The sequence below is a fragment of the Mastacembelus armatus genome, chromosome 5, assembly GCF_900324485.2.
Source record: "Mastacembelus armatus chromosome 5, fMasArm1.2, whole genome shotgun sequence".
In the NCBI taxonomy this organism is placed as follows: Eukaryota; Metazoa; Chordata; class Actinopteri; order Synbranchiformes; family Mastacembelidae; genus Mastacembelus; species Mastacembelus armatus.
In genome coordinates this window covers 2,555,154-2,582,548 of record NC_046637.1, presented here as the reverse complement: position 1 = coordinate 2,582,548, position 27,395 = coordinate 2,555,154, and the positions used below count along the sequence as shown (strand labels likewise).

General features: G+C 38.5%; 1 protein-coding gene across 1 annotated transcript in view; it reads right to left on the bottom strand.

Moving 5' to 3' along the window:
* Nucleotides 1-3,998: 3,998 nt before the first annotated feature.
* Nucleotides 3,999-27,395, bottom strand: part of raly (RALY heterogeneous nuclear ribonucleoprotein) — a 94,754-nt gene continuing 71,357 nt past the window's right edge. Inside the window, exons 5-9 of the mRNA XM_026307328.2 lie at nucleotides 22,934-23,097; nucleotides 19,694-19,813; nucleotides 14,618-14,793; nucleotides 12,226-12,273; nucleotides 3,999-4,595 (exon numbers count right to left, since the gene is read on the bottom strand). Coding sequence (XP_026163113.1) covers nucleotides 12,229-12,273; nucleotides 14,618-14,793; nucleotides 19,694-19,813; nucleotides 22,934-23,097 — 505 coding nt within the window. The 3' untranslated portion in view covers nucleotides 3,999-4,595; nucleotides 12,226-12,228. The remainder of the gene's footprint in view (nucleotides 4,596-12,225; nucleotides 12,274-14,617; nucleotides 14,794-19,693; nucleotides 19,814-22,933; nucleotides 23,098-27,395) is intronic.

The following is a 27,395-nucleotide window of genomic DNA, read 5'->3' as shown; positions in this document are numbered from 1 at the left end:
TAAAATGGCTTTTCTAAGACAGGTTTTTTAATTATTCTCATGGTTCAGAAATTCTGAGAATGATGGAATGATTCTAAAATAGATGCTATCCAGCCATATTCCCATTGGCATAAATCTGATATTTAACTGGTCTGCTACTGCTATGAAGAAAGATGTTCGTGCTCTGTGAAAGCACTGACCAGATACAGTTGTATTAAAGTTAAGATTTCTGTCAAGGCTGATCTCACAATGTTGAACCAGGATTATGTCAGTGTGGTTCAATTGGTTTTGACAGTTGGAAGATAAAAGTGTTATTAGTTTATCTCCTGGTCCAGTCAGAACCCTCCAATAAGCTTATTTCAAATTGGTTCCCTCTGTGTCTCAGTGAGAGAAATGTTGATTCTGACTCGCCTGGTTTTAATTGATTTTGTAAGTTTTAATGATAAATTCTTGAGTTTCTTAATAACGGAGAGAGATGCACCAAGTGTCCGATAGTTTTAGCTGGTGAGGTGATTTATGGTCAGACATGTTTAAGAAGTATAACATAAGCTGCTCAGTATTATTTTCTGAAATGGAAATGATATTGAACACAAGGTTACTGAAAACTCACATTTTGGTTAGGGTTAGACACAAAAGTACTTGGCTAGATTTAGAGAAAACATCAGGATTTAAAGTAGGTATTTCCTTAAGGTTAGAAAAGCTCCAACCTCATGTTTACAATAATACATCATACATAAGGGGATTTACACAGCAAATAAACTATTATCAACAATGTAAGAAATATACAGACCTTGTCTCCTATACCTCCCAGATTGGATTCTTCTTGTTGGTGCAGATCCACATCTTTCCAACTCCACTTCCAAAGCTTTTTGTTGAAAATGTGTAACCTCTAGGAACAGGTGAGATAATCCTGATGACAGCCAAGACATTTTTTTTACTTAACATATTTACTCACATTTTTAGTGCAGCCTGATGGTAACTGACAGGGGCCTGTGTGAAGGTCACTGACTGATAAAAACACTGACAAAGCAGAGGAAAGATTATGGGAACATGCAGTATCATTTCATACCTGTTGCTGCTCATAATGTGAACAGAGGTGCAGCATAAAGTTTCACCAATACAGAAAGCATATTCATGTATTTATTACTTCCTGAAAACTAAATCATTAGTTTGTTTTTCTTATTCTTTAAAATGAATAATTCATTCATCAGATATTGAATAGTGTTTTTCAGGTCAAGCCCTGTGATCATAAAGGTCCTGAGAGTGGGCAAAGGTTCCAACATTTTTATCTGTTTTATTTACATTTGTTGTATTTACATATGTTGTCTCAGTGCAGACAGAGGAGTCAGTATCATCACCTTCATCGAACAGTATGCACAAAACATTTAAAAATAACAGCACAGCCTATTTAACATCATCATGTAGAAAGGGGGGTTGGGGGTGGGGGGAGTGAAGAAAAAGGGGAGAGAAGAAGGTGGGAGAAAAAGAGGTGAGGGGAGAGAGAGAGAGCGAGAGAGAGAGAAACTTTTCTCTGGCCGTGAAAGTGGTTAACACAGAGCCTCACATTGAAAAATGTCCAATTATATTCATGAGAGGGTTATCTGGGAGTGAAACGTGAAGAAAGAGATAAATATATGACATATCAAATCATTTTCCATGTTTTGGTTTAAATTGAATATCACAGATGAGTAAATAGTTCTGCAGCTTTTATTGTGGGATGAGACTGAACTTTAAATAAATAACCTGCTGTAATTTGTGATTTGTTTATGTACAACGATATATCCAATGTAAAAATGAACTTTAAAACTTCCAAACTTATTGTAAACATGGTAAGCTTGTCAAAATAAAAGTGAACAACAAAGGTGAATGACTGACAGATTTTAGATGAGATGCAATTTTTAATAAATTAGTTTTCACTCCCAAATCAGAAGCTGGGTGCTGCTAACGTCTTCTGGAGTTTCTTCTTAATTTGGGAAACATGATTGTTTATGTTCTTGATTTTGTCAGTTTGACTTAGCTACAACATGCCAGCGTCAGTTCAAACTTATGTCAGTGGGCTTCCCATTCTGTCACAAAGGAAAGGGTAGAGGGGGCAGAATAGTTTTATGTACAGCGGCCCTGAGAGCACAATGCACTGCAGCTTAAGAAAACACAAGGATATGGGTAAAACACAAGTAAATAAAGAAAACATGATCAAACACAAAAACACACTGCAAACACGGCAAATGCAACCATCTGAAAAGACTCAAAAAGGCTTTGCCATAATTTAACATCATGTGATCAAATGTCTTAAACTGCACATTTGTTCCTTTTAGTTGTGTATTCACAGTGTGTTTCTGGATATTCTTACTGTTGCAACTGCACCTGCTCTGTCAAACTGCTGAAGACTTTTTTTTTTAAATTTGTTGGGTTTTGTCTGCTCAAATGTGTTTTTCCTAAGATGGAGCATATTGGCCTTTCAGGGCCCCTACAGAAAAGGCCAGAAAACAGAAGAATCAAAGGATAAACAAAGTTTCTTAAGGCCTGCGTCACTTCCTTTTGTCTGCCACATGTTTCTCTTCACTTCTATCCATCATTTAAATCTAAAGTTTTATGTTTGCATGAAAGTGTCATAACTTCAAGTAAACTCACATAATCGCAAATAAACATTGTACAAAAAAAACAACAAAAAACTAGAGAACTGATAATGCAGCCTTGACCCTCTGATGCACCCAAGCACATTTTTGTGTCGAAGGGACATTAACGTTCCCATTGACTTTTCTGAAGATGCATCAGAGGCTTTTTAAAATAAAGAACCAGTGAAAGTCTATTTGTTATTAATAATAAAACCTGTTTATATTAGTTTCTCATCTTTTTCCCTAAACTAAGATAATAGTTTGACATGTATCAGATAAATTCTTATATGTCTGCGAGTTGGTAGTTCTGTAAAGAATTACAGATTTGATGTGATGAATAAAATCTCTTTTAATTCATGCAGATAGTAAGAAGGACACAACAGCATTGCAATTAAGCATTCATCCATACTAACATATTCGGCATAAGCAATGACACATTAATACACAATTGATCAGCTCTAATATGTTCAATTCCCACAGGTCAAACTAATATCAAAGTTTAAAAATTTCACACGACCTCATGGTAAGTGAAAGATAATAGAAATAACGACCACACATCCAAGGTTTTGTTCTCGTGCTGTTACAGTATTAGCAACTTGGATTTTCATCGTTTAAACACTGGGATAAAAACAGGTTTTATTATTAATTTCAATTTATTTTGAAAGACATTCTGTTTGGGTGAGTTATCACATAATCCTGAACAATGATGCATTAGAGATGGGCAATACTTCCACACTATTAAAGATGTATGAGCTTTTAGTAGAGAGGTTTTGTGTTGGTTGTAAACTTTGACACGTTTGATTTGTTTGTTGTGTTTTTACATGAAATGTTTTAACGTGGAACATTTTTCACTGCATTTAATAGATTTTTAACACTTTAACTAAACTTAACTTCTGAGTATTTCTGTGATTTCCCGTCCATAGTGATCTCAGCCAATTATCAAAGCTGTCAGCTTAAGTCCTAACAACCTTTTGCTTGGTGATCTTCACCATGTTTCACAGTAGCTGATGCAGGAGAGAGAAACGTGGAGACTCAACATAGTTTCCTGTAGTTTCAGTGCATTTACTACATTTTTGTAATGTCTAACTTAAATAGGATCTTTCTTCAAAGAGCTTTTGAATTTAAATCGTTCTGAAATTTCCTTCTTACAACAACTGATAATTTTGAAGAAATTGTAAAAATATAATGACAGCAAAATGTTCCCATCATTTTGGCCCACACCTATAGTGGACTGTGTTTGTTTCTAATTAAAAAACGTGCACATTGACTTACAGTCAGTTATCAACCCGCTGTGCTGTTCTGTTGACTTGTTGTAAGTAATGGGAAGCAGCAGCTGATGCACCGAAGATCTCCAGCTTACTCAAAAATGGCTGCCGTCATCTGCAGAGCTCTTCTGTGAGTGTGTGTGTATGTGCATGTGCTAATGATGTTGCAAGGACAGAAATATCTTTACAAAGCCCCACTGTCGGGAATCAACTTCCTCTTGGAGACTAAAAACAAATCTCTGAAACATAAATCATTTCATTTCAGGGCGTAGACTTGGTCTAAGGTTGGGAGCAGGGTCAGGGCAGGTCAACACAGACAGGCAATGAAATGCTCAGTGAAGTGACAGAAGCATGACTGTTGGGATGGCGTTGTGTGAAATCCATTGGTTTAAGATGCATTTTGACAGCATCCTGCTGTTTAACAACCTTCCTGTGGCTCTGGCACAGCAATGAGTCTGTCTCAGGTTTTGTTTCTTCTCTCTGCATGTGTTATTGTGTGTAACTCATCAGTTTATGATGCGTTCTGGCAGTACCCCGCTGTTTTATTATCTTCCTGTGGCTCTGACAAAGTGTCAAGTCTGTGTCTCTACAGTGTGTATTACAGTCCTGTGTGTGTGTGTGTGTGTGTTTATGTGTTTGTGGGGTTCCCTGCTGTTTGATGGCCTTCCTGTGCTGTTTTCAGGTTCCTTCTCTGTCAACATCTCTCTCTCTCTCTGTCTGGCTCTTCCTCCACAGACTGAAACACAGAAGCAGATCATTGACAGGATTATAGAAGGGCAATAATCATTCACAAATCTCGGCTACAGCCACAAATTTAAGACATCGTCTAAAAATACGGCTTCAATTCAGCAATAAAGCAGGCATCTGTTTGATGGCTCTGCAAGGGCAGTGAAACACTAAAGTTTGATGGGCACATAAAGTGCCCTGGGTTTCTGAAGAATGTAGTGATGCTGTCAGTGTTAGTTCCTTTTAATCACTCATATACTGAGACCACAGCAGGATTTCTAACATTGCCGAAATAGGAAACAATAAAAGTATGATGTGCTAAATTTGATTTACTTTGCTGATGCAACAAAAATTTAATTCAAAACAACAAGTACCTGCTGTATTACACACACCTAACCGAATAATAATAAAAATAATAAAATAATGAAAACAGCAGCACGGGGCAGAATTTCCTATTCGCTCTACAGCCTCAGAAAGGTTCAGGCTTACTGGGTCAAATGGTTTGTAGTTATTTATAGTATTTTATATATATATATATATATATACATACATACATACACACACATATATGTATATATGTGAAAATGCACTTAATACACATTTCATCAGCTGACAGGGTGAAGCCTTTGCAATGTGTCATGCTTTAATAAAATTTTTGGGGCCCCAAAATATCATTTTCCAAATCCAATAGTTTTAAGAGGCTCAACAAAACGGAGCTGAAACATTTTCAACTATGTAGGCTTACTTTTGTTCCCTTTGGCATGATGAACATAAATCAAAATGGTTTGGGGTTTGAAATATTTCAATTTCTGACAGATTTATTCACTTCCTTTTGTTTTTTTCCTCCAGTCTTTTCAGAGAAAGGCTTTAAATCCCAAATGCATTTTCCAGCCATTAGCAGAATGTTCAAACTGGCAACAGCTTCAGCTCAAACTACAGCACTTCTAAAGCATGAAAGGAGATTTTTTTAAATAGGAAAATTACAATCTTGATTTGCCGGTTCTGTAGTGTCAGTGTGTGTGTTTTTACTCTGTATTACTGCGGCTGGACTTAATCACAGCCACCTGTGTTTATGCGCTGCTGTTTATCCTACCTGTGAAATCCAGTGTTTTGCTGGATTGCATGTTTGAATCGATGTCTGTGGATCATAGTGATGCTGCCTGTGAGGTTAGGCTTCTGAAAGCAATTGCTGAGCACTAATCCAGTGGGAAAAATAGAGTAAAATAGAGTGAGTGAACTGTAGCTAGACCTGTGTCTACAGTGGTGTGAAAAAGTGGCCCCCTTCCTGATTTCTTTTTTTTGCATGTTTGTCACACTTTGTTTCAGATCATCAAACAAATTTAAATATTAGTCAAAGATAACAAGTAAACACATCATGCAGTTTTTGAATGAAGGTTTTTATTATTCAGGGAAAACAAAATCCAAAACTACATGGCCCTGTGTGAAAAAGTGTTGGCCCTCTAAACCTAATAACTGGCTGGACCACCCTTAGCAGCAACAACTGCAATCAAGCATTTTGCGATAACTTGCAATGAGTCTGTTGCAGCGCTGTGGAGGAATTTTGGCCACTCACCTTTGCAGAATTGTTGTAATTCAGCCACAATGGAGGGTTTTTGAGCATGAATCGCCTTTTTAAGGTCATGCCACAGCATCTCAAACAGATTCAGGTCAGGACTTTGACTAGGCCACTCCAGAGTCTTCATTTTGTTTTTCTTCAGCCATTCAGAGGTGGACTTGCTGGTGTGTTTTGGATCATTGTCCTGCTGCAGAACCCAAGTTCGCTTCAGCTTGAGGTCACAAACAGATGGCCAGACATTCTCCTTTAGGATTTTTTGGTAAACAGCAGAATTCATGGTTCCATTTATCACAGCAAGTCTTCCAGGTCCTGAAGCAGCAAAACAGCCCCAGACCATCACACTACCACCACCATATTTTACTGTTGGTATGATGTTCTTTTTCTGAAATGCAGTGTTACTTTTACACCAGACGTAATGGGACACACACCTTCCAAAAAGTTCAACTTTTGTCTCGACAGTCCACAGAGTAATTTCCCAAAAGTCTTGGGGATCATCAAGATGTTTTCTGGCAAAACTGAGACGAGCCTTTATGTTCTTTTTGCTCAGCGGCAGATTTCGTCTTGGAACTCTGCCATGCAGACCATTTTTGCCCAGCCTCTTTCTCATGGTGGAGTAATGAACAGTGACCTTAACTGAGGCAAGTGAGGCCTGCAGTTCTTGGGATGTTGTTGTGGGGTCTTTTGTGACCTCTTGGATGAGTCGTCGCTGTGCTCTTGGGGTAATTTTGGTCGGCCGGTCACTCCTGGGAAGGTTCTCCACTGTTCCATGTTTTCACCATTTGTAGATAATGGCTCTCACTGTGGTTCACTGCAGTCCCAAAGCTTTAGAAATGGCTTTATAACCTTTTCCAGACTGATAGATCTCAATTACTTTCTTCCTCATTTGTTTTTGGATTTCTTTGGATCTCGGCATGATGTCTAGCTTTTGAGGATCTTTTGGTCTACTTCACTTTGTCAGCCAGGTCCTATTTAAGTGATTTCTTGATTGTGAACAGGTGTGGCAGTAATCAGGCCTGGGTGTGGCTAGAGGAATTGAACTTGTGTGATAAACCACAGTTAAGTTATGTTTTAACGGGGGGGGCCAACACTTTTTCACACAGGGCCATGTAGTTTTGGATTTTGTTTTCCCTTAATAATAAAAACCTTCTTTTAAAAATTGCATGATGTGTTTACTTGTGTTATCTTTGACTAATATTTAAATTTGTTTGATGATCTGAAACGTGTGACAAACATGCAAAAAAATAAGAAATCAGGAAGGATGCCAACACCTTTTCACACCACTGTATATATTTAGGGGGTCTTGGACAGTCCCAAGTAGCTTTTCACTTTTCAGTGCTTACTCACTCATATCATTGTGACCTTGCTGTCTGACCTGATTGGCAGGAGGGAATATATATGGTAACAATAGGTTTACCAACTTATCTGCAATATCATCTTTATTATGAAAATGGGACAGATGTTCTGTTTTGACTCTGCCTCACTTCCTCCACGTGGCCAAAAAATGTATATGGTTTAAAGATGTTGAAGCTTGTCTGTACCCAAGAATCTGGGTTATGTTAAATTTAAATGTTTGGAGCTGCCTGTCAACGCACACCTGAACATGGTTTATCAGAATGCTTCACTTTTTTTGTTGTAGTTACTATGAAAATGTCTTGTTTCAGGCTGAAGCCCTGCCATTGTTGCAGACACATGAACAGCATGATGATCTTGGTGTGACAGGAATCCTGCACATATAAACGCTTTGATGTGTGAGTCTGTGGAAAGTGAAGATGCTGGGGACTATAGACACTGTGGGAAAAGTGCATAAAAGTCGTCTTCAGTGTTTCCACACTGATGTAAAACCTACAGCTGAGACATTCAGGTCCCATTTAAAACAGACTGAACAAGGGTAGTATGAATCGTCTCAGCTTTTTCTGCTTTTCATGCACAAGGACTATAAATCAATTTTTCATATCCATATGCATTCATGTTCTATAAAGACCTCAGCTAAACGTCTTGAATTTTTGCACCTTTTTCAAATTTCGTTCAGCCTGAGAAGTTTGCTGTCAGTGTAACAGGTTGAACCACTTTTGCTAAAAATCTATGGAACTGATGTTATGCAGCACTTTGGTCAAAGGCAACCCTGTACAGAGTGTTATGTAAGTGTACCACTGACACATGCTTTACCTTAGCACCATGCCCTGGTCCTTCTTTTTGGTTCACCTACGTAAAGCTCCAGTTTCTCTCATTTCATTAACACATTTAAATCCCCTATCACTGATTTGAACCCAACTGATGCAGTTTTGCTCAAAAGCGAAGCTCTTACTGTATTTCTAAGTTAAATAAGAATCTGCAGCTCTCACAGACGGAGGAGAATTCAGACATTTTCTTGAACAGTAGTCCAGTGATCATGGTTATGGTGCAAACAGGAATGGCATCTCTATTCATGGTGCAGATTTTCCAAAACTATCCTTTTCCTTACCATATAAATAACACATACAGACATATATATTTGCAATATACAGTAATACAGGAAATAGTTTGTAAATCAAATTAAATAGTTTTGGCATCTGAACCTAATGACACAATAATGTTCAATAATCATAGCTGTGCTGCTGGCACTGTCCTGTAGGTCGTGTCTGGGGACAAATGACGAACATTGTTGGTTAGGTTGGAGGATTTGTTGGTCAAAGGTAAATTTGTCTCTGATCTGCTGTAGTGCACAGATTGACAGGATGAATCCAGCTCCAAAACTGGGAGATCACTTGATATTTATCACAAACAGGAGAAGTGCTGCTGTACAGGGGATAAAGCCAGAGGTGCTTTCAGATGCAGAGGTGTCAGGAGACAGCAGCTCATAAAGACAGTTGCATCAGCTGCATCAATGAGACTGATGCTCTCCCAGGCTAGTTTGTTTGTAAGACTAAACATTAACATGTCAACTGAAACAATAGCTTCTCTTTTTGGATACTGCTCATAAATAAGTCTTATAAAATATACAAAAATATGTAAGTAAACGTTGGGAAGGCCTAAAGCTGATGTTTTAACCTTTACAGCAGGGCTTCTCAGACAGAACACGAATGAATAGAGGTTTTCCCTACAGATTGCAATACAAAACAATTTTGAGTGGCATTATGAAGGTAACTTAAAGCCACATTTCTGGAAGTACTTGGTGTACTGTGTACTTTCTTCCATTACACCGAATTCTTGCAAAAGCAATTTGCCTCTTTGTTTACCTCAAATGATCAGATAGAAGAAAACCTCTGATAACATCCAGGCTCATAAACACTGAGGGCCCCCTTTTCACCAATGTCTGTGTCCATTATCAAACACAAGCCAGGAGATTCAATTACAAAAATATACATCTGTGCTCCTGTTCAAGGCACTGCATAAATGCCAGACCACGGGTTTCCTGCCGATTTCAGGGAATCCATTGCTTTGTCTGGACTTAGATCCAGATGTAAGGATTTCTGAGATGGTAAAAGATAGAACAGCCTTCCTCCACCTGAAGAACAACAGTCAGCTATGTTTGATATCATAAGATATCAGATATCAGTGAAGTATGGCATTAGTCAAGGATTCAAAGAATTTTTCTTACTTAGCAGTTCATATTAGACAGCAGACTTTGATGACATTTAAAGGGCCACCCACCTAGATGAAAGGTAATTATACACAGATCACATAAAATACATATTTGTTTTAACTGTTTTATTGTTTAGCCATAGTGAAATCTTCCTCTGGTATTGTAGTTGTATTTGTGGTTGTAGTATGATTTATCCAAATTACACAAGATGCAAACTGTGTGTTTTAATTAGCAGAGGATTTAGATCAATTGTATGTGTTTAAACACTGTTCTCAGTCGTGTTTTAGAGAGACCCCAAACCAGTATATTCAAAGTCCAAGTAGTAACATTTGAAATGCTTTAAGTCCAACAAGCTGTCATTTTGTTCCTCCTTTCATACGCCAAATGACAATATGTTTGTATGACACTAAACCTGACATCATATTGAGAACCTCATACATGGGCTGTAGGAATCAAGTAGTATTTCAACAGTAACATGCAGAGGATCTGAGCTCAATCAAAACCAGACCAAAGCAGATGTTTTCCCATCACTGACTAGATATTTACTATTGCATACACTGTACTGAATGTACGGTATGTGTTTATATGGTTATATGTGTCTGTGTAGCTGCATGGCTCATGCTGTAGGGACATAAATATGTTTACAGTCACACTGTGGGGATGTGGATTCCTTCTGTAGGGACCAAAAATTCATAGAAATATAAATGATTAAATGTGAGGTTAGGGAGTGGGCTAGTGTCTGACCGTCGGCCTGCAAATTTTCTCCCATCTTTGAAAAGACAGTTGCACATTGCTCAAATCTTCCACCTATTTCTTATTGCTGTCTGCTCTGCTGCTTCATTTAACCTTCAGAAAACTGAATATGACTGATACGAAACATTTGTTTGGTAATATCTTTATCCTTGAGGTTGGGTTCAAATTAGAAAAAGCTGAGGCCGTTTATGTCTTACTGCCCCTTCAAAGCATTACAAAGACTTTTGTTTGAGCATTCCATCAGGTTCAATGCTCAGAACAGAAAATCCATTAATGGCAGCATATTTTTTCATTGCCAACATGATCTGGCTGGCCCAGATCATTTCAAACCTCTTTGATATAAATCTGCACTAAACATCAGTGCGGCTTTAGCTGCCATAGACATTATTTATGTCATTATTTGAGAAATTTCGTTTAAGTATATTGTTTGTTTTATTTTGTTCTGCTGTTGAGTGTATTGTTTGTATTATCACCAGTAGGAACTATTATTACTCTCCGCTGCGCTATGTTGCACACGGACCCTTTTTTTGTTATGCTGTTGTTAAGAACCACGTGAAACGCGTGAATAGGCTGAAGGGAAAAAAGGTGCTCAAGTGAAGTTGAGTCACAGCCAGTGAAGAAGCAGCTATTTGTAAGATTTTTGGGTTTCTTTGCCAAGTGCACTTATTCTTGGTTATGTGCAGCCAGCGAGGTATGTTTACTCATCTTTCTTTCCATTGTGTATGTGTACATTCAGTTTACAGTCTGTTTATGGCAAAAGAATGTGTGCTTATGTGTATTTTGTTCATTTGCATAGTTTGACGGTGGATTTGACCGTGACGTGCAACAAGTGCAAGAAGTAAAGATTAAATCCATCAGTAACATCTACTGTGTCGTGTATTTTTGTATTGTTCATATTGTATTGTATTTTTGTAATATTTGTTTAATAGTAATTATTAGTAATTCATTATTATTATTATTAGTAGTAGTAGTAATTGTTATGTAATTGTTGATAGTAATTGATCCCTTATTATTAGTAATTTATATGTTATTTATGATATATATGTTATTGATTTTAGTGCCTTTATCGTTAATTATATTTCATATTTTATTTTATATTTTATAGTGGAATCTCTGTTAAAGTTATTAGTTAAGATCTACAGGACAATCTGAATTTCTCCAATGGAGATGAATAAAGTATCTATCTATCTCTCTATCTATCTATCTGTCTGTCTGTCTGTCTATCTCTCTATCTGTCTGTCTGTCTGTCTGTCTGTCTGTCTGTCTATCTATCTATCTATCTATCTATCTGTCTGTCTATCTGTCTGTCTGTCTGTCTGTCTGTCTGTCTATCTATCTGTCTGTCTGTCTGTCTGTCTGTCTGTCTGTCTGTCTGTCTGTCTGTCTGTCTGTCTGTCTGTCTGTCTGTCTGTCGATCGATCGATCTATCGATCTATCTATCTATCTATCTATCTATCTAGTTCCTGGAGGGAGTGATAGCGGCGCTTCACAATCCCTTAATGCATGTGGTTGAGAGAGACTGTTAGACAAATTTACCAAGAGGCAAATGCTTTTACAACTCAAGCTTTTCTGTGGGGGCACATGTTTTGAGAAGTGTCTTCTTTCACACTTCTCGGCAAAGCTATGTGTAACTGTGACGTAGTGAGCGAGGGAAGACAAGCTGGTATTGTAACTGTGTCTTTGAGACTCAAGCATCAGTAAATCTTCTTCCTGTACTGAGATGCAACCCGCCCATGACGAAACGCTCACCTCTCACAGATGAATGGAGTCCATCTCTGGTGAAAGGTGATTGTTTTCCTAAAAGAACACAACAGAAAGACAGAGCAGAGTCAGAACATGCACAAATACGTATCCAAGAATCCAGTGACATTTGCCTCAGCTGATATAATATTATAGCACAGAAAATGAAACTGGACATTTAAATAGTTTCATGCAGATTTATACCAAGAAACCCCTTGAAATTTTTGTATCATTTCCGTCAAAGTTTAGCTGCCATCTGAAGTAAACTACCGTGGGTCTTGAGGGCTGAGCTCATCAGAAAACTGCAGGTACAACAAGCAACAAATTCAGTGGAGCGTCACATACATGAGGATGTTGATGGAAACATATTGTCACCATTTGAGCACTAACGTTTAAAAAAGCATTACATTAAGTGAAGTTCCACAGGGAGAATTAGACTGAGACTTTCTGAACTGCTGTGAACAACATACTCACACCTATTGACGATAATAAGTCAGAAGATAAAGGACGCTATTTGTTTTCCTCCCTGTGAATCACTAGTAGAGGAAAATAACGTATTAGTATCAGCACTGGGTTAAACAGTGCTCCCCACATACTGCCAGCACAACACTTAGTAAACACCAATAACAAGAGGAGTCACGTCCAAAGAACACCTGATTATTAAGATCACTTAAGCTTTGCAACAGGATTTTATCATAATCTGTTAATGAGGAGGAACTGTACTCAATACCAGTAATAAATATTAAAAGTTATCTGTTTGGCCATCAGTACTCGTGACTGTCGCTGACTAACCTCGCTAACCTGCATCACATTTTAAACACTAACACATGTGACACGAATGTTTCAGGTTTCCCCTGACTGACATCCAGTGTTGCTATTGGCTCACGGCACCACAGATCAGCTACCTCTCTGTCGGGGTGAAACACGGGATCAAACACAATCGACACAGTGCCATGACAGACTGCTTCATGGTGGTAATTTTACAACTCAAACACACACACACACACACACACACACACACGCACACAAGAAGGAGCTAGGCTAAAAGAGGTTTATGAATATTAATTACTTTCTTTTAATTAATAATGTCAAAATAATCAATCTGATCTCAGCCCAGCATGCACAAATAATGTGCCTGTCAAAGTAAAAAAGGCTGGACAAAATACTGTGGCGTAAAGCCTGAGGTGTTATTTTTCAGGTGACTGTTTTGACCAACAAGTCAAAATACACTAAAAAATAAAAATAAATAAAATAAAATAAAATAAAATAAACTTCCGGCGCTGGTTGCAACAGCTCCTCCAGCTTTTCACGCTTTCTAACTTTTGTTCTGCTTTATCTTGTTTGTTTTTGTATATATTTTGTATATGTTCTTTACAGTTCTACACAAATCTGCTGTACGCAATTTCCCCATTGTGGGACAAATAAAGGTTTTCTGATCTTATCTTAAAAAGATATTGATGTGTGCTGTGACCTCTATTATGATCATATTTAAGATATTCAATTTATGATTACAAAAGGCAAAAGCAAGTCAGTGTGTGAGTCGTGTGCGGATTGGGCTGGTACCTGCAGACTCCAGGTGGTTTTTTTGTTTGTTTGTTTGTTTTCTTACAGAAAACAACTGGAGACTTTGCCTTTATTGTCTGATGGATCAGTAAGATATTGGCTAATGTCCATATGTTTTTGGTTCTGCTCTTCCTGCAGCTGAATCACTGGTTTATTTCACTGTCACTCCTGCATCAGTGTCAAACAGTATGAGTACGGATTAGTGAAGCATGTTCCAGCACTGCCAAGTCATATCTGGAGACTGTGTTTTACTAAATTGGTTTTGGGGGTTGGAGGTTCTTAATTGGTACTTTTTGTGTTCCAACTTTGCTTCATTGGAAGACTAATAAATAATTAGTAATTAGGGTTTTACAAGCAAGAAAAACACGTCATAAAGATCGTGACTGCAGCAGGTGGAGCAGTCCATCTACATTTCAAACAGCTGAACTCATTAAGAAATGCTTGTCCAATGATGTCACAGAAATAAAATGAAAATAATACCTTTATAGTGGATAATGAAAATGTAAGTTTTTAATAAAAACATTAAAAAGCAAACAGGCCAGTCTGAGAAAAGCTTCATTTGGAGACAGATTTGTTTGTGTCTAACCCTGATCGTAGCAATAACTCTTATATAACTACTAGAGATTTGCATTGTCAAGACGAAAGAACAAGACGAAAGAACAAATCTTTACATTTGGGAGGCTGTTCTTAGAGAATGTTTTGTATCTGAGTTCTGTTCAAGAATCGCATTTTTTGTTGCCACGCAGCTTGAAAAATAAAACAATATGTGTTTGTTATAAAACCCACACCCAGTTTCACCAAACCTCACTCTCACACACACGCAGGTGTAAAAACACACCATGTGGTCATTGGCGTTGTCCTGCGTGTGCTCTCCCTCCTCTTCCTCATCTTCTTCCTCCTCCTCTTCGGCGTCGCTGTTCTGTCTTTGCTCCTCCTCCTCGTCCAGCTCCGAGCTCGACTCCTCTCCTTCCTGCCAAGCCTCCTCGCTTTTACACTCCTCCGCTTTCCTCAACTCTGCACCAACACACAGAGGTAAAATCCCCAAACATACAGCAATGTGGAAATGTGTGTTAACAACTCGCGAAGCAGAAACAGGTAAGTGGGACTGGATGACCATGAGCCTGTTATACAACAATCTTCAGGTGTCCATATAAACACATGGATGGGTTACTGAATGAGCCCACCACACACAGGCCCAGGGGCCCAAGGGATCAGGAGACTCATAAACCAAAAAAAGCACGAAGGGACTTTTGTGTGGGGCGGTCATACAAATAACTACCTAAATGACTTCAAAAGCCACAAAATGAGTAAATAGATAGAAAATTACTACAAAGAAAAAGAAACCAACAACACAAACACAAAGAAACTACAGAAATATGCAAAAGGACCAAAAAACACAAAAAGACCGATTATATGTTGAGAAAGGGAAAGAAAAGGCAGTGTGGGAGAGGTGGTCTGTGCCCAGGGGCCAATGGTCTTCTAGTCCATCCATGTATGAACAGTTTCTTATTTGGTCCTCCTGGTCATACTAACAATATTTTTTTTTTTTTCTAAAGCATTTTCACTAAATCCACAGACACTGCTGAAGCTGATGATTAGAGAATTTTGCACAGATTGAGGCCTGCAGATTTTTGACCCCTCCCCCTGTTAGCAGGGGACCTTTAAAGGCCAGAATGGAGAGGAGAATATCAACGGCAAGCAAAAACACTTTCAATGTGCATCAGACCACATGACCATTGTATTAAGACTAGTAAAAAAATATGAACCTTTAAAATGTAACACTCTACAATTGCCTTTATTAGGATGCTGTGGACTGTCTGGTCCAAGTGTCCAAAATTGCAAACAACCTTGTATACACTGGGATCACCTGGGTGAGCTCACACTAAGATAAAAATACATCTTCTCATTATGAAGCAACCTCATTAGGCACAACCAATAAACACAGATAATTAGAAAAATGGATTCAGTCATCAGGAGAGTTTGTTAATGCACAGGATGCACGGCACCAGACCACTTTAGCTCCTCTAGTGCTTTCCAGTCCTGAATATAATTGTTAATGAAAGCCAACAAATCAGCATGAAATAGTTCCTTCTTTGGTGTAATGACAATGGTTTGGCAATTTTTCCATATTGGAAGCAGCACTACTTGTGCAATGGGGTTTTAAAAAGTTCAGGAAAGAAAAAGAAAAAAAATGTCCTTAAATCTGAGGTTTGTGTTTATGAAGCTCCCGGGGTCCCGGTGCACACACCAGTTCAGAGCCAGCTGTTCTTGCCAGTTACAGTTAATTCATGTTATGAGGCTGTAATTAAATTAATATCAGGATATTTAACGTCCAGATGGAAGAGACGTTGCTGGTCAGCACAGGATCATTGTGTTTGAGCAACACTGGTATCTGTAAATGTATCTGTTTTGTTTTCTTCATATTTTTCCCTGACCTCATGTTGACCTACACTGAGGTCAGAGCAAAGTTTAGTAAAGTTTTTGTTTTTTTGTTTCTCCAGTTTCTACAGCACAGACTGTAGACAACACCGATGACAACACACTCTGGTGGTGCTTCAGTAGGAATTAATCATAACCTGCTCTACGGAGCCACAGCCCTTAGGTCTACTATCACACTGTCAGACCATACAAGTCCAGAAATTTGAAGCCTTCTGTTCATGGCAGCGGTTTGAAAACAGCCTGAAAGCAGATGGGAGAAATAGTTCTTGGCCTTCCTCTGGAGCCTTCGGCGTGATGTTATTCTGCGTTTTTTTTACCATAATCATACTTAATATAGGACAACTAAATGACACAGATGTAGGAGTGCTGATTGTCTCCAACTGCATGCTTGTCAAGTAAAATTTGACTTGTGTGATTTCAATTTTCAGTTTTGCTTAAACAGTGTTTCTGCATGTGTGTGTGTGTGTGTGTGTGTGTGTGTGTCTTTCTATGGCTGTGTGGACACGTTATCCTCTGATACCATTCTTGTGAGGACATTTTGGCTGGTATTTGCAATCTTCAAATGGTTTTTGAAGATTGAAGATGTATTATGCATTATGTCTATGAGCATCCTCGCAACTATAGTGAGACATGACTGTGTGTGTGTTTTGTAAATGTAATTGTCTGTTTTAATATGATTTTATATGTCATATGTGTATTTGTACCTGACTGCAGATATCCATTCCTAGAAATGGGACTGGAAAACCACGTAGTCAAACAAATAAACACATCCTGTAGTTGTTGATGTGCAAAACAACTGCAGTATATGTGGATACGTGCATATTTACATGCATATAAAAGTCCTCTACTGGCTATTAAAAAGCAGCAGAGGTTTCAGGTACCAAAGCCCTGGCTAGTTTTTATTACTCTCCTGTTTTATCACAGTTCAAGGAGCATCACCTGCTTTAAAAGACCATGACCATAATTGAACATCTCAGAGACAAATTATATGCAGATTTACGTACTGCTGCTTGTATGCAATTTTGTATTATTGTATTGTAAGTCGTTTGTATTGTTAGACGTCTATATCATATGTCAGAGACTTTTATACATTTCTCATTTCAGATTTGAAGTGTTTTAAGCATCAGTGCCAGAACTTCATTGTATGTCCTGGTTCCTCAGCTGGTGACAATTAATGTCAAATAAAATACAAACATTTGAAGTTCATTAACTAGTTTGTGAAATTTATATTTTTTCACAGAAAATTTGAGTTTCTCTTTCTGGTTTCTCTTGTCAATGAAAAACAGCAGCTTCACTTGGGATCAATGTCAGGCAAGATTGACAAACTTCACTGTTTACTTGTGTTATTATGTACAGATACATAATAAAAGAACAAAATAATATATTTTCCATAGTTTTTTCCCCAATGGCAGCTATTTTTTAGTTGATATTTCATCAGGAATTGAATCCGATGTGGCCTCTGTGACATTTTTGTTGAATTGGGACATCAAATAAGCCACATGTGTCGACGACAGTACAGGAAGTAACATCACTGAGACAAAACATATTTCATTTCTCTTGATGTGACAATTCTATTTTTTCTCAAGGAATCTGAAGAGCACATGTGGCTTCCAGATTGGGAAGTAAGAAGAGTTTATCTTCACATCCAACTGCGCCTCTGAAAACCTCGAAGCTGTATTTCTCCGTAAAATTATACATTCCCAATTAAATGATAACAGTTTAGGTCAAAAATTAAATAAAATCCTGGAATGTGTATGTATGAGATGTTCTTTGGTTTTGTTTAATTAATAGGAAGAGTTATTGTTAATAGCAAGTTACAGTGGCAGCAAATGGAAACAGATGCTCATTTTTCTATTTTCCTCTCCCTGCCTCTGAAGTATGACCTTTCCTTAGGTTTCTCACTGGCATCTGGACCCAGAGTGGACTGATGAGTTTTTGCTTTTTGATCTGAAAAAGCATTTATTCCACAGGGCCTGAACATTTGTGGCAAACTTTTCATTGGTGATGCATGAGTGACAAATAAATGGAAAATGCTGAATGAATTTGTGCATAACAAATACAGATGTTTCCATTCACAGCAGAAGGGCCCAACTAGTGGTATAAACTCTATAGAAAATGTATAGTGATCAGTGATCACGGCAATATCACTGTTGGGCTGATTAGGCTTTGTCCAGAAACATTTCTGCATGTTAAACCCATCACTGATAAATGTTCCAACTTCGAACCAACTCGCTGAAAACTGTTCATTTCAGTCTGACGAATGACAGCTGGTGATGAAAAGGTGCACTTTATGAGCTTTGATCAGGATCACAGGAAGATCAGTGCCCCAAACTCTCCTGCTCTGTTTGTGAGAATGTTAAATTTATAAATCTGTCACTAAAACGTATTGGAAACCAATGGTCAGATACATAACAGATTAATTGGAAAATATTCATCATATTAATCATCAGCTGTCACTAATGTGATACTAATGTGATCTGTGACTAACAACCGAAAGAGATCGATGACCAATAGTTACATCACAATATACATTACCACAGAACACTGTCTACACCATGTCTTGACTTATTATGCATAACGTATGAGTATTAACAGCAACACAACTTATTTGAGGAACACTCCTTCTGTGTGGCTAATCCTGGCGTTTGCTTCATTTTTGTTCTGGGGAGTCTGAAGTTCATGTGTGACGTACAGACTGAGCTCCCTGGGGAAAATGAGTCATTTGTCACACTAAACACTAAATAAAATATGACTTAATGTCACATATTGATACATATTTTTTTTAATATAGGTTAAATACTTTATATCAAACGTAAAGCCCACTGTTTCTAAACCCATCAACTGCATCAATAGATGAGTTTTCTCATGGATTTCATTTTGACCGTTTATAACTCATATCTCCTAACAAGACCTGCACCATCATCAAAATATAATAAAAATACCTCTATTAAGTGCTGCGTTGCAGTCAACACAACGAGCCTCCTGCTCAGCAGGAGAGAACCTAAATTAGTGTTCAGAGTTGCTTCTTCATTCTGTTTCATGCCTTTTTGTTTAGCATAGCATAATAAACATATCTTTGTTGCACACTAACAAAAAACATAGGCAACTTATTGATCTTGCACTGTTGAAAAAGCTTTAACATTTTTCTTTCAGTATTACTGAATGGCACTGTTTCAGACCCATCTATACATGTGGATGGTTCTTTAGGCTTTTTTTTTCTTTTATGTGTGTGTTTTATGTGTTTTCATGGGAAATTAGTTGATTTTAGTAAATAACCAAATCATGAAAGAGGTAAAGTATTTTTGGCACGCATCATCAAACAGTTGAATCTGCATGTGTTTTTCACTGTTTACAACGGGTCCAGCTTGGTCCAATTATTGCCATTAAGATGTAATTATGTGAGTGTGTGTGAGAGACAGCGAGTGAGAGAGAGAAGGAGAGGGAGAGAGAGAGACAGAGAGAGAGAGAGAGTCACCTGTGGATGTGATGTGTGTGTCTTCTGTGATCTCCTCCAGTCTGCCCAGCAAAGCTTCGATGTTGGCTTTAATCTGAGTCAGCTCTGACTTGATCGCCTGAAGCTCTGTGCTTTTCACCGCTGGTGGAGACAGAGGCAGAGACAGAAATATGTTAGAGTGCACGGGCTGCAGAGAGAAATTCAGACTTTTAGAATTTACATGTTCTGAACTACAACTGAGGCAGCCTATACTTTTAAATACAGACAGGAAAGGTTCACGGAGTGACTCTTCCCAAACTCTGGTCATCCATTTATCATCGCTACAGTTTATTCCTATCAAAATTAGGCGAGAGGCTGGGTCCACCCTGGACAGATCATGAGTCTATCACAGGGCTGACACCTAGAGACAGAAACACTCACATTCACACCTACAGGCAAGTCAGTCACCAACCAACCTAACCTGCATGTGTTTGGACTGTGGGAGGAGAAAACCCACACAGACACAGGGACAACATGCAGACTCCACACAGAAAGGCCCCGGGTCCACCTGGGTTCAGACCCTAATCCTGACCTGCATGTGTTTGGACTGTGGGAGGAGAAAACCCACGCAGACACAGGGGGAACATACAGACTCCAACTCAGAAAGACTCTGGGTTGACTGGCGTTTGAACCCAGAACCTCCACAGCTTCTGCTTAGCTACATGGAAATCTGCTGATGACATTTTGATATTTATTACATCCAAACTGAAAACTGCAACATCGGAGGGAATTTCCAAGAACATCAGGAATCAGGGTTTGGAAACGTATGTTTTTTCTTTTTCTTACCAGATTTCACAATAGTCTGGAGAGCACTTAGTGAGATACCCTGCTGTGGATCACGATGATGGATTACCTGTCTTGCACTGCAAATGTTAGACTTGGTCTTTTTTTTTAAATGTAGTTGCTAAATTTATTTGAAATTTATACTTAATTTTGATAAATATGATTCAGCGTATGTGTCTCGGTAACTTGTGTTTAAGATGTTGAAGAAGAAATCTACTGAATTTTCGATCCAGGTTTTCACATTATTTCATCATTTTTTACATTGAAATCACTGGATTTCATTGTTGTTGCTCATTGTACAATAAACCGACAACACAAACAGAACAAATGTCTGGTTTAAAAAACTAAAAACAGCAGTGGGTGTCGGAGAAACAAGGGAGGTTTTAAAGAATGATGACTACATTAGTGGCAGCAGAAAACAAGTGCATTACATCTGATTGTTGGTTTTGTTTTCTACAGTTAACTCATAATGATCTCACTATTACTGCCACATATATTTCTGCATGAGGTTGTTGTTCCGTACACATTCACCACACTTTCACTCATTCCTTTCCCTCTCCCTTCATCTTGCAGTTCAGCGTTACTCTGTGAATCTTTATGTTCACATATTCCCTGTGTCTGTTCTTTTTCTCTACCTGCCTGCTTCTGATCTCCTTACTTCTCCGTCACCTTTTCTCACCCCCTTCTCGTCTCATTCATGCTCCTTGCTTTTATTACTATTACTATTACAACCAGTAGTGACGTGTTATTGCTGGGTAACCTCTAGTGACCGTGGCAGTTATGGCACAAAGGTTAGGGCTAGGTGACAGTGAAATGAGACACAGTTCACACTAGAAGGAGGTTGGGCTGGGCCAGGAAATGCTGTGTTGTTGTGCTGTTCTCTCACTCTTGTTTCTTCTGCATGTCTCTATTTGTCAACAGAAATGTCTCAATGCAGAAAACCATCTGAGTCCAAACTAAACCAGCTGAGCAGCATCTGTCTCTTGCTAGGCAGTTGGACATTTGCACTCACGAAAACACACACACCAGATAACTGGATGGCATATTTACAACAGGGTAAAATTAAATTCAAGAAGATAACAAAATCTGAAAAATTTTAGTCGATATAAAGTATATAACGTACACAGTGGGTGAAAATCTTTGATGTCTTATGTTAAAAAGAGGCCTCAGGTGGACTACAACGTCTCCCTTTCTGGTTTCAAATTCAGACAAATCTTCAATACACAAATCCAGTGCTTTGCAGTACTCAGCAGCATCTGCTGCTATTAAAGAGCAAACAGTGATAATTATAGTCTCCAGGTTAGCTACCTGATTGTTCATTTTCATTACATTTTCCTCCTAAGACAGTTCATTTATATGGACACTATATTTCAGTCATCAGTCATTTATGGTTTTAGCAGTCATAACACAGGGGGGTTTTAAACACTTGGGTATCCAGTTTTTTAAGGGCTGTCATTAAGATGTAGGTCCTCCTTTCTCTTGGCCTCCATAGAGGTGAAGATGTTTCTCCCTCTGTGGTGAAAGGTCCTGGTATTGGTCTGTGTGTGGATTTCCTGTAGACTTCTATTTCCAGGTTGCCATCAGGGTAATTGGCAACGATGGAAGACAAAGGAGAGCACATGGCACAGCCGTGTTTTTGTCTGTAAAATTCAGCCTTTCTTAAACTGCTTCAGTGAGTGGAAGCAATACAGAGACTGGTGCTGGTTAAAATCAGGTGAAAAAACACATCTATACCAAAAAGAGATGCTGTGGTTTTAGACAAATGTCATAATCTTGACAGCAGGATCTGTGGTTTAGGAATCGTCTCTCTAACCGCAAATATTCATTCTGGCTTGTGGTTGGACACTAAAGTATTAAGGAGAGAGTACAAACTGTCAGCTCTTTATTACAAAAAGTGAGTGGTGAAGAAAAAGTCCTATTGCTTTTCATTTGAAACATTAGGTCCATGAGTACATAGAAATACATTTGAATCAGTGACACATAAACTGCTTTGTGAGCTCTGCACAGAATGAACCTGAATTAAATAGCAGAAATATATGAAAACCTGCTGTTTGGAAAGTAAAGTGTAGGTTAAAGTCAAATGTGACAGGAGCTGACAGTGTGTCGACGTCTCACCTCACATCTACAACCTGAACAAGGTGTGAAATGAATGTTTAATGAGCAGAATGCAAAAATAAAGTGACAACATCACCCTGATGCTTGAACCTTCCACTGACATGTAAAACACGAGAGCTGAAGACTGATGAAAAGGCTTTTAGAGTCAGAGTTGGAGAAAAAAAGAGAAGAAACATGACAGAAACAGAAGAACAGAAGTTTAATTCTGTTGGTGGACATGAATAAAGGCCCTTCAACCAAATCTGTTAAATGGTTAGCTTTAAAAAAGATGATTGAAATGTGACTCAAATGTACAGAGAATACAAGTGACAAAGTGAGACTCACATTTCTGTTTGTTGCCGTTGCTGGTGGGGAGCACGGCGGCATTACGGGCCAGCAGTTTGACTGGCAAGGACTTGACCCGTCGTACCAGAGGCACTGCCACCCGAGGGCGTTTGACAGGCACCACCCGAGGGACTGGAGACACTCTGCCACGGTACTCAAACAACCTGAAAAAAAAAAAAAAAATGAGAGGAGGGCAGGTTGAAGGGGAAGACAGGAAAGAGAGGAGAGGTTTAAAAAACAGGGAAACAGTTGGGAGAGAAAGTCAGACGATGGGAAGGAAGAGAAGAAGGCAGTAAAAAAAGAAAGGCAGGAGTTGAGAATTAAGGCGAGGGGAGAGAGGTGGTTTGAGAAAAAACAGGCAAAAAGTAACATAAATTATAAAATACTCACCAAGTCACAAGTCAAAAATAGAGATCACATTGTATAGGCTACTACTATTTTTCCCACATTTTGGAGCAAATACTGTGTATACTCTGCCATAAAACACAACTCTTGGCAACAGTTTTCCCATAAAACATATTTGGTAAAAAAATATATCCATTCTCCGAAAGATAATAAATACTACACATGCAAAGTTGAAACATCAGATCAAACTTTCTGACTGGCTAGAGAGAAATGACAAAAAAACATTTTATCTCCGGTAACTAAGCTATTGTTAAATAAATCAATGTACATCATGTTGTTTTGCTCAGAATTGTACAAAGTGTGCAACACAGACATCAATGAAAGAGACATTTCCATTGGCATTTTTGGAACTTCATAAATAGAGACTTCAAATGTTTTTTTCTAATGATTTATTATTTTGTTTTGTATACAATCATCCAACATCTTACTTTAATTTTTTCCAGCTGCAAGTAGCTCCTGTTTCCATTTGGCGCATCCTGTGTGGCTTTCAACATCCCACTTGAAGCTCATTGGCTTTAGTGTGTCGTGTCATTTGTTATGTCCATTTAATTTGAGTGAATGTGCCACAGAGTCAACTTGTCTTGTGTTTAGGGCACAGCTCAGGCATCATCGTCCTGCATGTTTCTCCACGTTGGGGAAAATATTTTCATCTGGATCTAAGCAATGACCAGGAAGCAGCTCAATGGAAACAAAAAAACAAAAAAACTCTTCTACTTTTTTGATGTCAAATAAGATGTCGGCTTGTTAGACATCACTGCTGCTCACATATGAAGATAGATATTAAAACAATAGCTCTGGCACTTGATTGGTGCTGTAGTTTCAAATGTTTGAAGATGAATGTTATCTGGATCAAACAGAATCTGCAGGATTAGGTACTCAGGAGAACAGACACTCAGTTTCCCCTGCTGTATTTATGCTGTATTTAGTCTCACGTACACATCGTATCACTTTGTGGCCAAAATGCAGCACATTTTTTTATTAACATTTAAAGTAACAATATTAGTCACAGATGCAAATTTCTGCTAGACTTGCTTTAAAGCACTGCACTGTAGAGAAAACTGAATTTACTATACACTGTTTTTGCTGTAATCAAAGTTTTGTAGTCAGATTAACAGAGTAGGTACGGTGACTACTAAACAACACAAATATCCAAGTAGAGGATACAAATTTGAATTGAATTCCTACTAAGTTCAAAGCCAGAATTAAGATCAGGCTGCATTTAGATGCCGAGGTTATGTTATCAACAGGAGATGGGTAAATGATCCTGATTTGGTGCTAGGAGTAGTAAAGTCAAACATTTTAATCAGACTCGCAGAGACTCTCTAATGCTCAGTAGGTGTGCCATAAATTGGGAAAACACATCTATCCAGGGTGGAACCTTGTAACTCTGCACATGATAACAGCAAAAAAGTGATTGCTAGACCATACTTAGCACTGCGGCTGAATAGCAAGCTGACATGCACACCTGCTTGTACTTTACATTCAGGGATGAGGGAAAGTTTTATAGGGATGTGGTTGGGTTGGATCTTACACTGGCGACAATGAATATTTCAAAGTATAATCGCATCACACTGTTTTGTTGGAGGTTTGAGGAACTGCTGCACATCAGTGCCAGGCATGAAAAAAAAAAAATCTCTGAACCACATACACATAGTTGCTAAAATCTAAACTTCAGTCACTAGTAGTAGAAAACATGTCATGAGTTGGGAATTTAACTCAGGTCATGAAAGTGGATGAGGCTGTGGGGAACCTGTGTGGAAACAGTGATTTAATTCAACCCCCCTTTGTTTTACTGCATCAAGCTCTATCAAATAAGCTCTATCAAATAAGATCCACCTGTGTTTATCCTTTTGGGACAGGCAGCAACTTTTTAAAATCTGTTTTCAATAACTAGTCCAAACAAGGTCCAAAATCTCCAGATTTACATCCCCAGAGTTTAATGAGAAGCTTGATCAGCTCTGATTGTTCCAGAAGGTCATTAAACAGTAATTGTGATTGCCACCACAGATCATTAGTACAGATGGCAAGGTGCTTTCTTCTCCTACCTTAGCATTCATCCACGAAGGGATAAAAAAAAGAAACAATGGTAAATCATAGGTTGCAATATGACAACTTTATTCCATCAGCAGGAGATCAATAAAGATCACTTTCTGCACAGATGGTTTCAGGCTGGTTTTTATCAACGTTGTAAAAAAACAGGATGTAACAAAACTCAAAGAAACATGCCGATGGGTTGACAAAAGTTAAATAAAAAGAGGAGGAAAAAAACAAGAAAGCAGGATTCCTCTTATAGGTGCTGATTTAGAAAGATGGATGGATAGAAATAGATTAAGGAAATAGCTTGCTGGCCACAGGCCCATTCTGTGATAGTTTGTGTCTTTCACACAGTGACAGATTCGACCCTGAGCGAAGGAAAGAAAAGACATCTGGAAGGAGTGGTGAGTAGCAGCGCCACTCCAGCACGCCTATGGTAGGTCAGACAGATAATTGAGATGCCCCACAAATTCTTCCAGATGGAGGTTTTCCAATGTACTGAAGTGCTTAAACAATACAACGGTCCTCAGATCCTCTTAGGCTCCTCCAGGAGAAGCTGAGTGACGCAGCTTCCTGCAGCTTGATACCACCATGACCAAGACTGGGAACATCTAAAAATGAACTTATCGAGCATTGAATTAAAAGTAATTTACTAAAGCTACAGATATTTTTACATGTACAGTTCTGTGCACTTCTTAAGTGTCAAGATAATGGCACAACAATTTACTCCAAAACACCAAACCTTCAATAAAACGTGGGGTGAAACTGTTCATTCCCTGCTTTAATTTGAGCATGTCCCCCTAATTTTGGGGAATGCAGACAAACCAATTAATATAAACCTAGATAAGGTCACATTTGGAAATTTTCTAATAACATGTTTAATAGTCACTGTCAAATACATGGACATTCTTTTGGTCTAGATCTGTTTGTTATGGTGGGGGGGGGGGATGTTAAAGTGATATTTTAGGTAACAGAGTGCTTCTAGATTTGTGGCAAAAAATTCTATTTGGCACTTCCTTGTTTCAACATGAAGATAAAGGAATGTTATTCCCAGTGTAACTGGCCTGCACAAAGCCCTGATCTCATCTCTGTCCAATACATTCGGGATAAACGCTGAGCCAGATCACATCACTCAACATGAGTGTTGGCCATCATCTTCTGGCTGAACAGGGTCACATCCCTGCAGCCTGTTTCCAAAATCTTGTGCAAAATTTGAGACCACTAAAATGAAGGCCGTTAAAACGGCATGTTCATCACATCTGGGTCTAATCAGTCTTCAGTCTTCGGCCTTCAGTCTTCGGCCTTCAGTCTTCGGTCTTCAGTCTTCGGCCTTCAGTCTTTGGTCTTCAGTCTTCGGCCTTCAGTCTTTGGTCTTCAGTCTTCGGCCTTCAGTCTTTGGTCTTCAGTCTTTGGTCTTCAGTCTTCGGCCTTCAGTCTTTGGTCTTCAGTCTTCGGCCTTCAGTCTTTGGTCTTCAGTTTTCAGTTAGCGAGCAGAGGTTAGATAGCCACTCTCAGTTCTTGTGTACGTCAGTAACTGTGGTTCTTGCCAAGCTTTTCATCATCATCTTTGCACTTTGGGTCAACAACACCAAAATTGTAACAACACACTGGGTAAAAAGGGACACAAGTCCTACCTCTGTTGCTTCATAGCATGAATGCACTTGTACGCCTTTTTTTTTCTGTGTTTTTCTTCTTGGTGCAAACATCAGTGAACCAATGTAGCAACAATCCTTCTGCTGTTTGAAATCTTAAATGCTTTTGTTTAGGTCTCTGTGATTCCTATAATTTGGTTGCTGTTTGGCATGAAACAAAACTTTACATGAAATAAAGTGCATTTGTTTTGACAATTAAAAAGAGCTTTGCCTGACAGCACCTTTTTGTTTCTAGCAGCAAAAGCCAAATGCCCCAAACATCATGTCTACACTTTTCAAAAACAGCACCCAATGAGTACTTGTACCCACAAAAACTGTCAGTACTGCAAGTTACTCACCTTTCAGGTCTGGCTTGCCTGGTTTAACAAAAT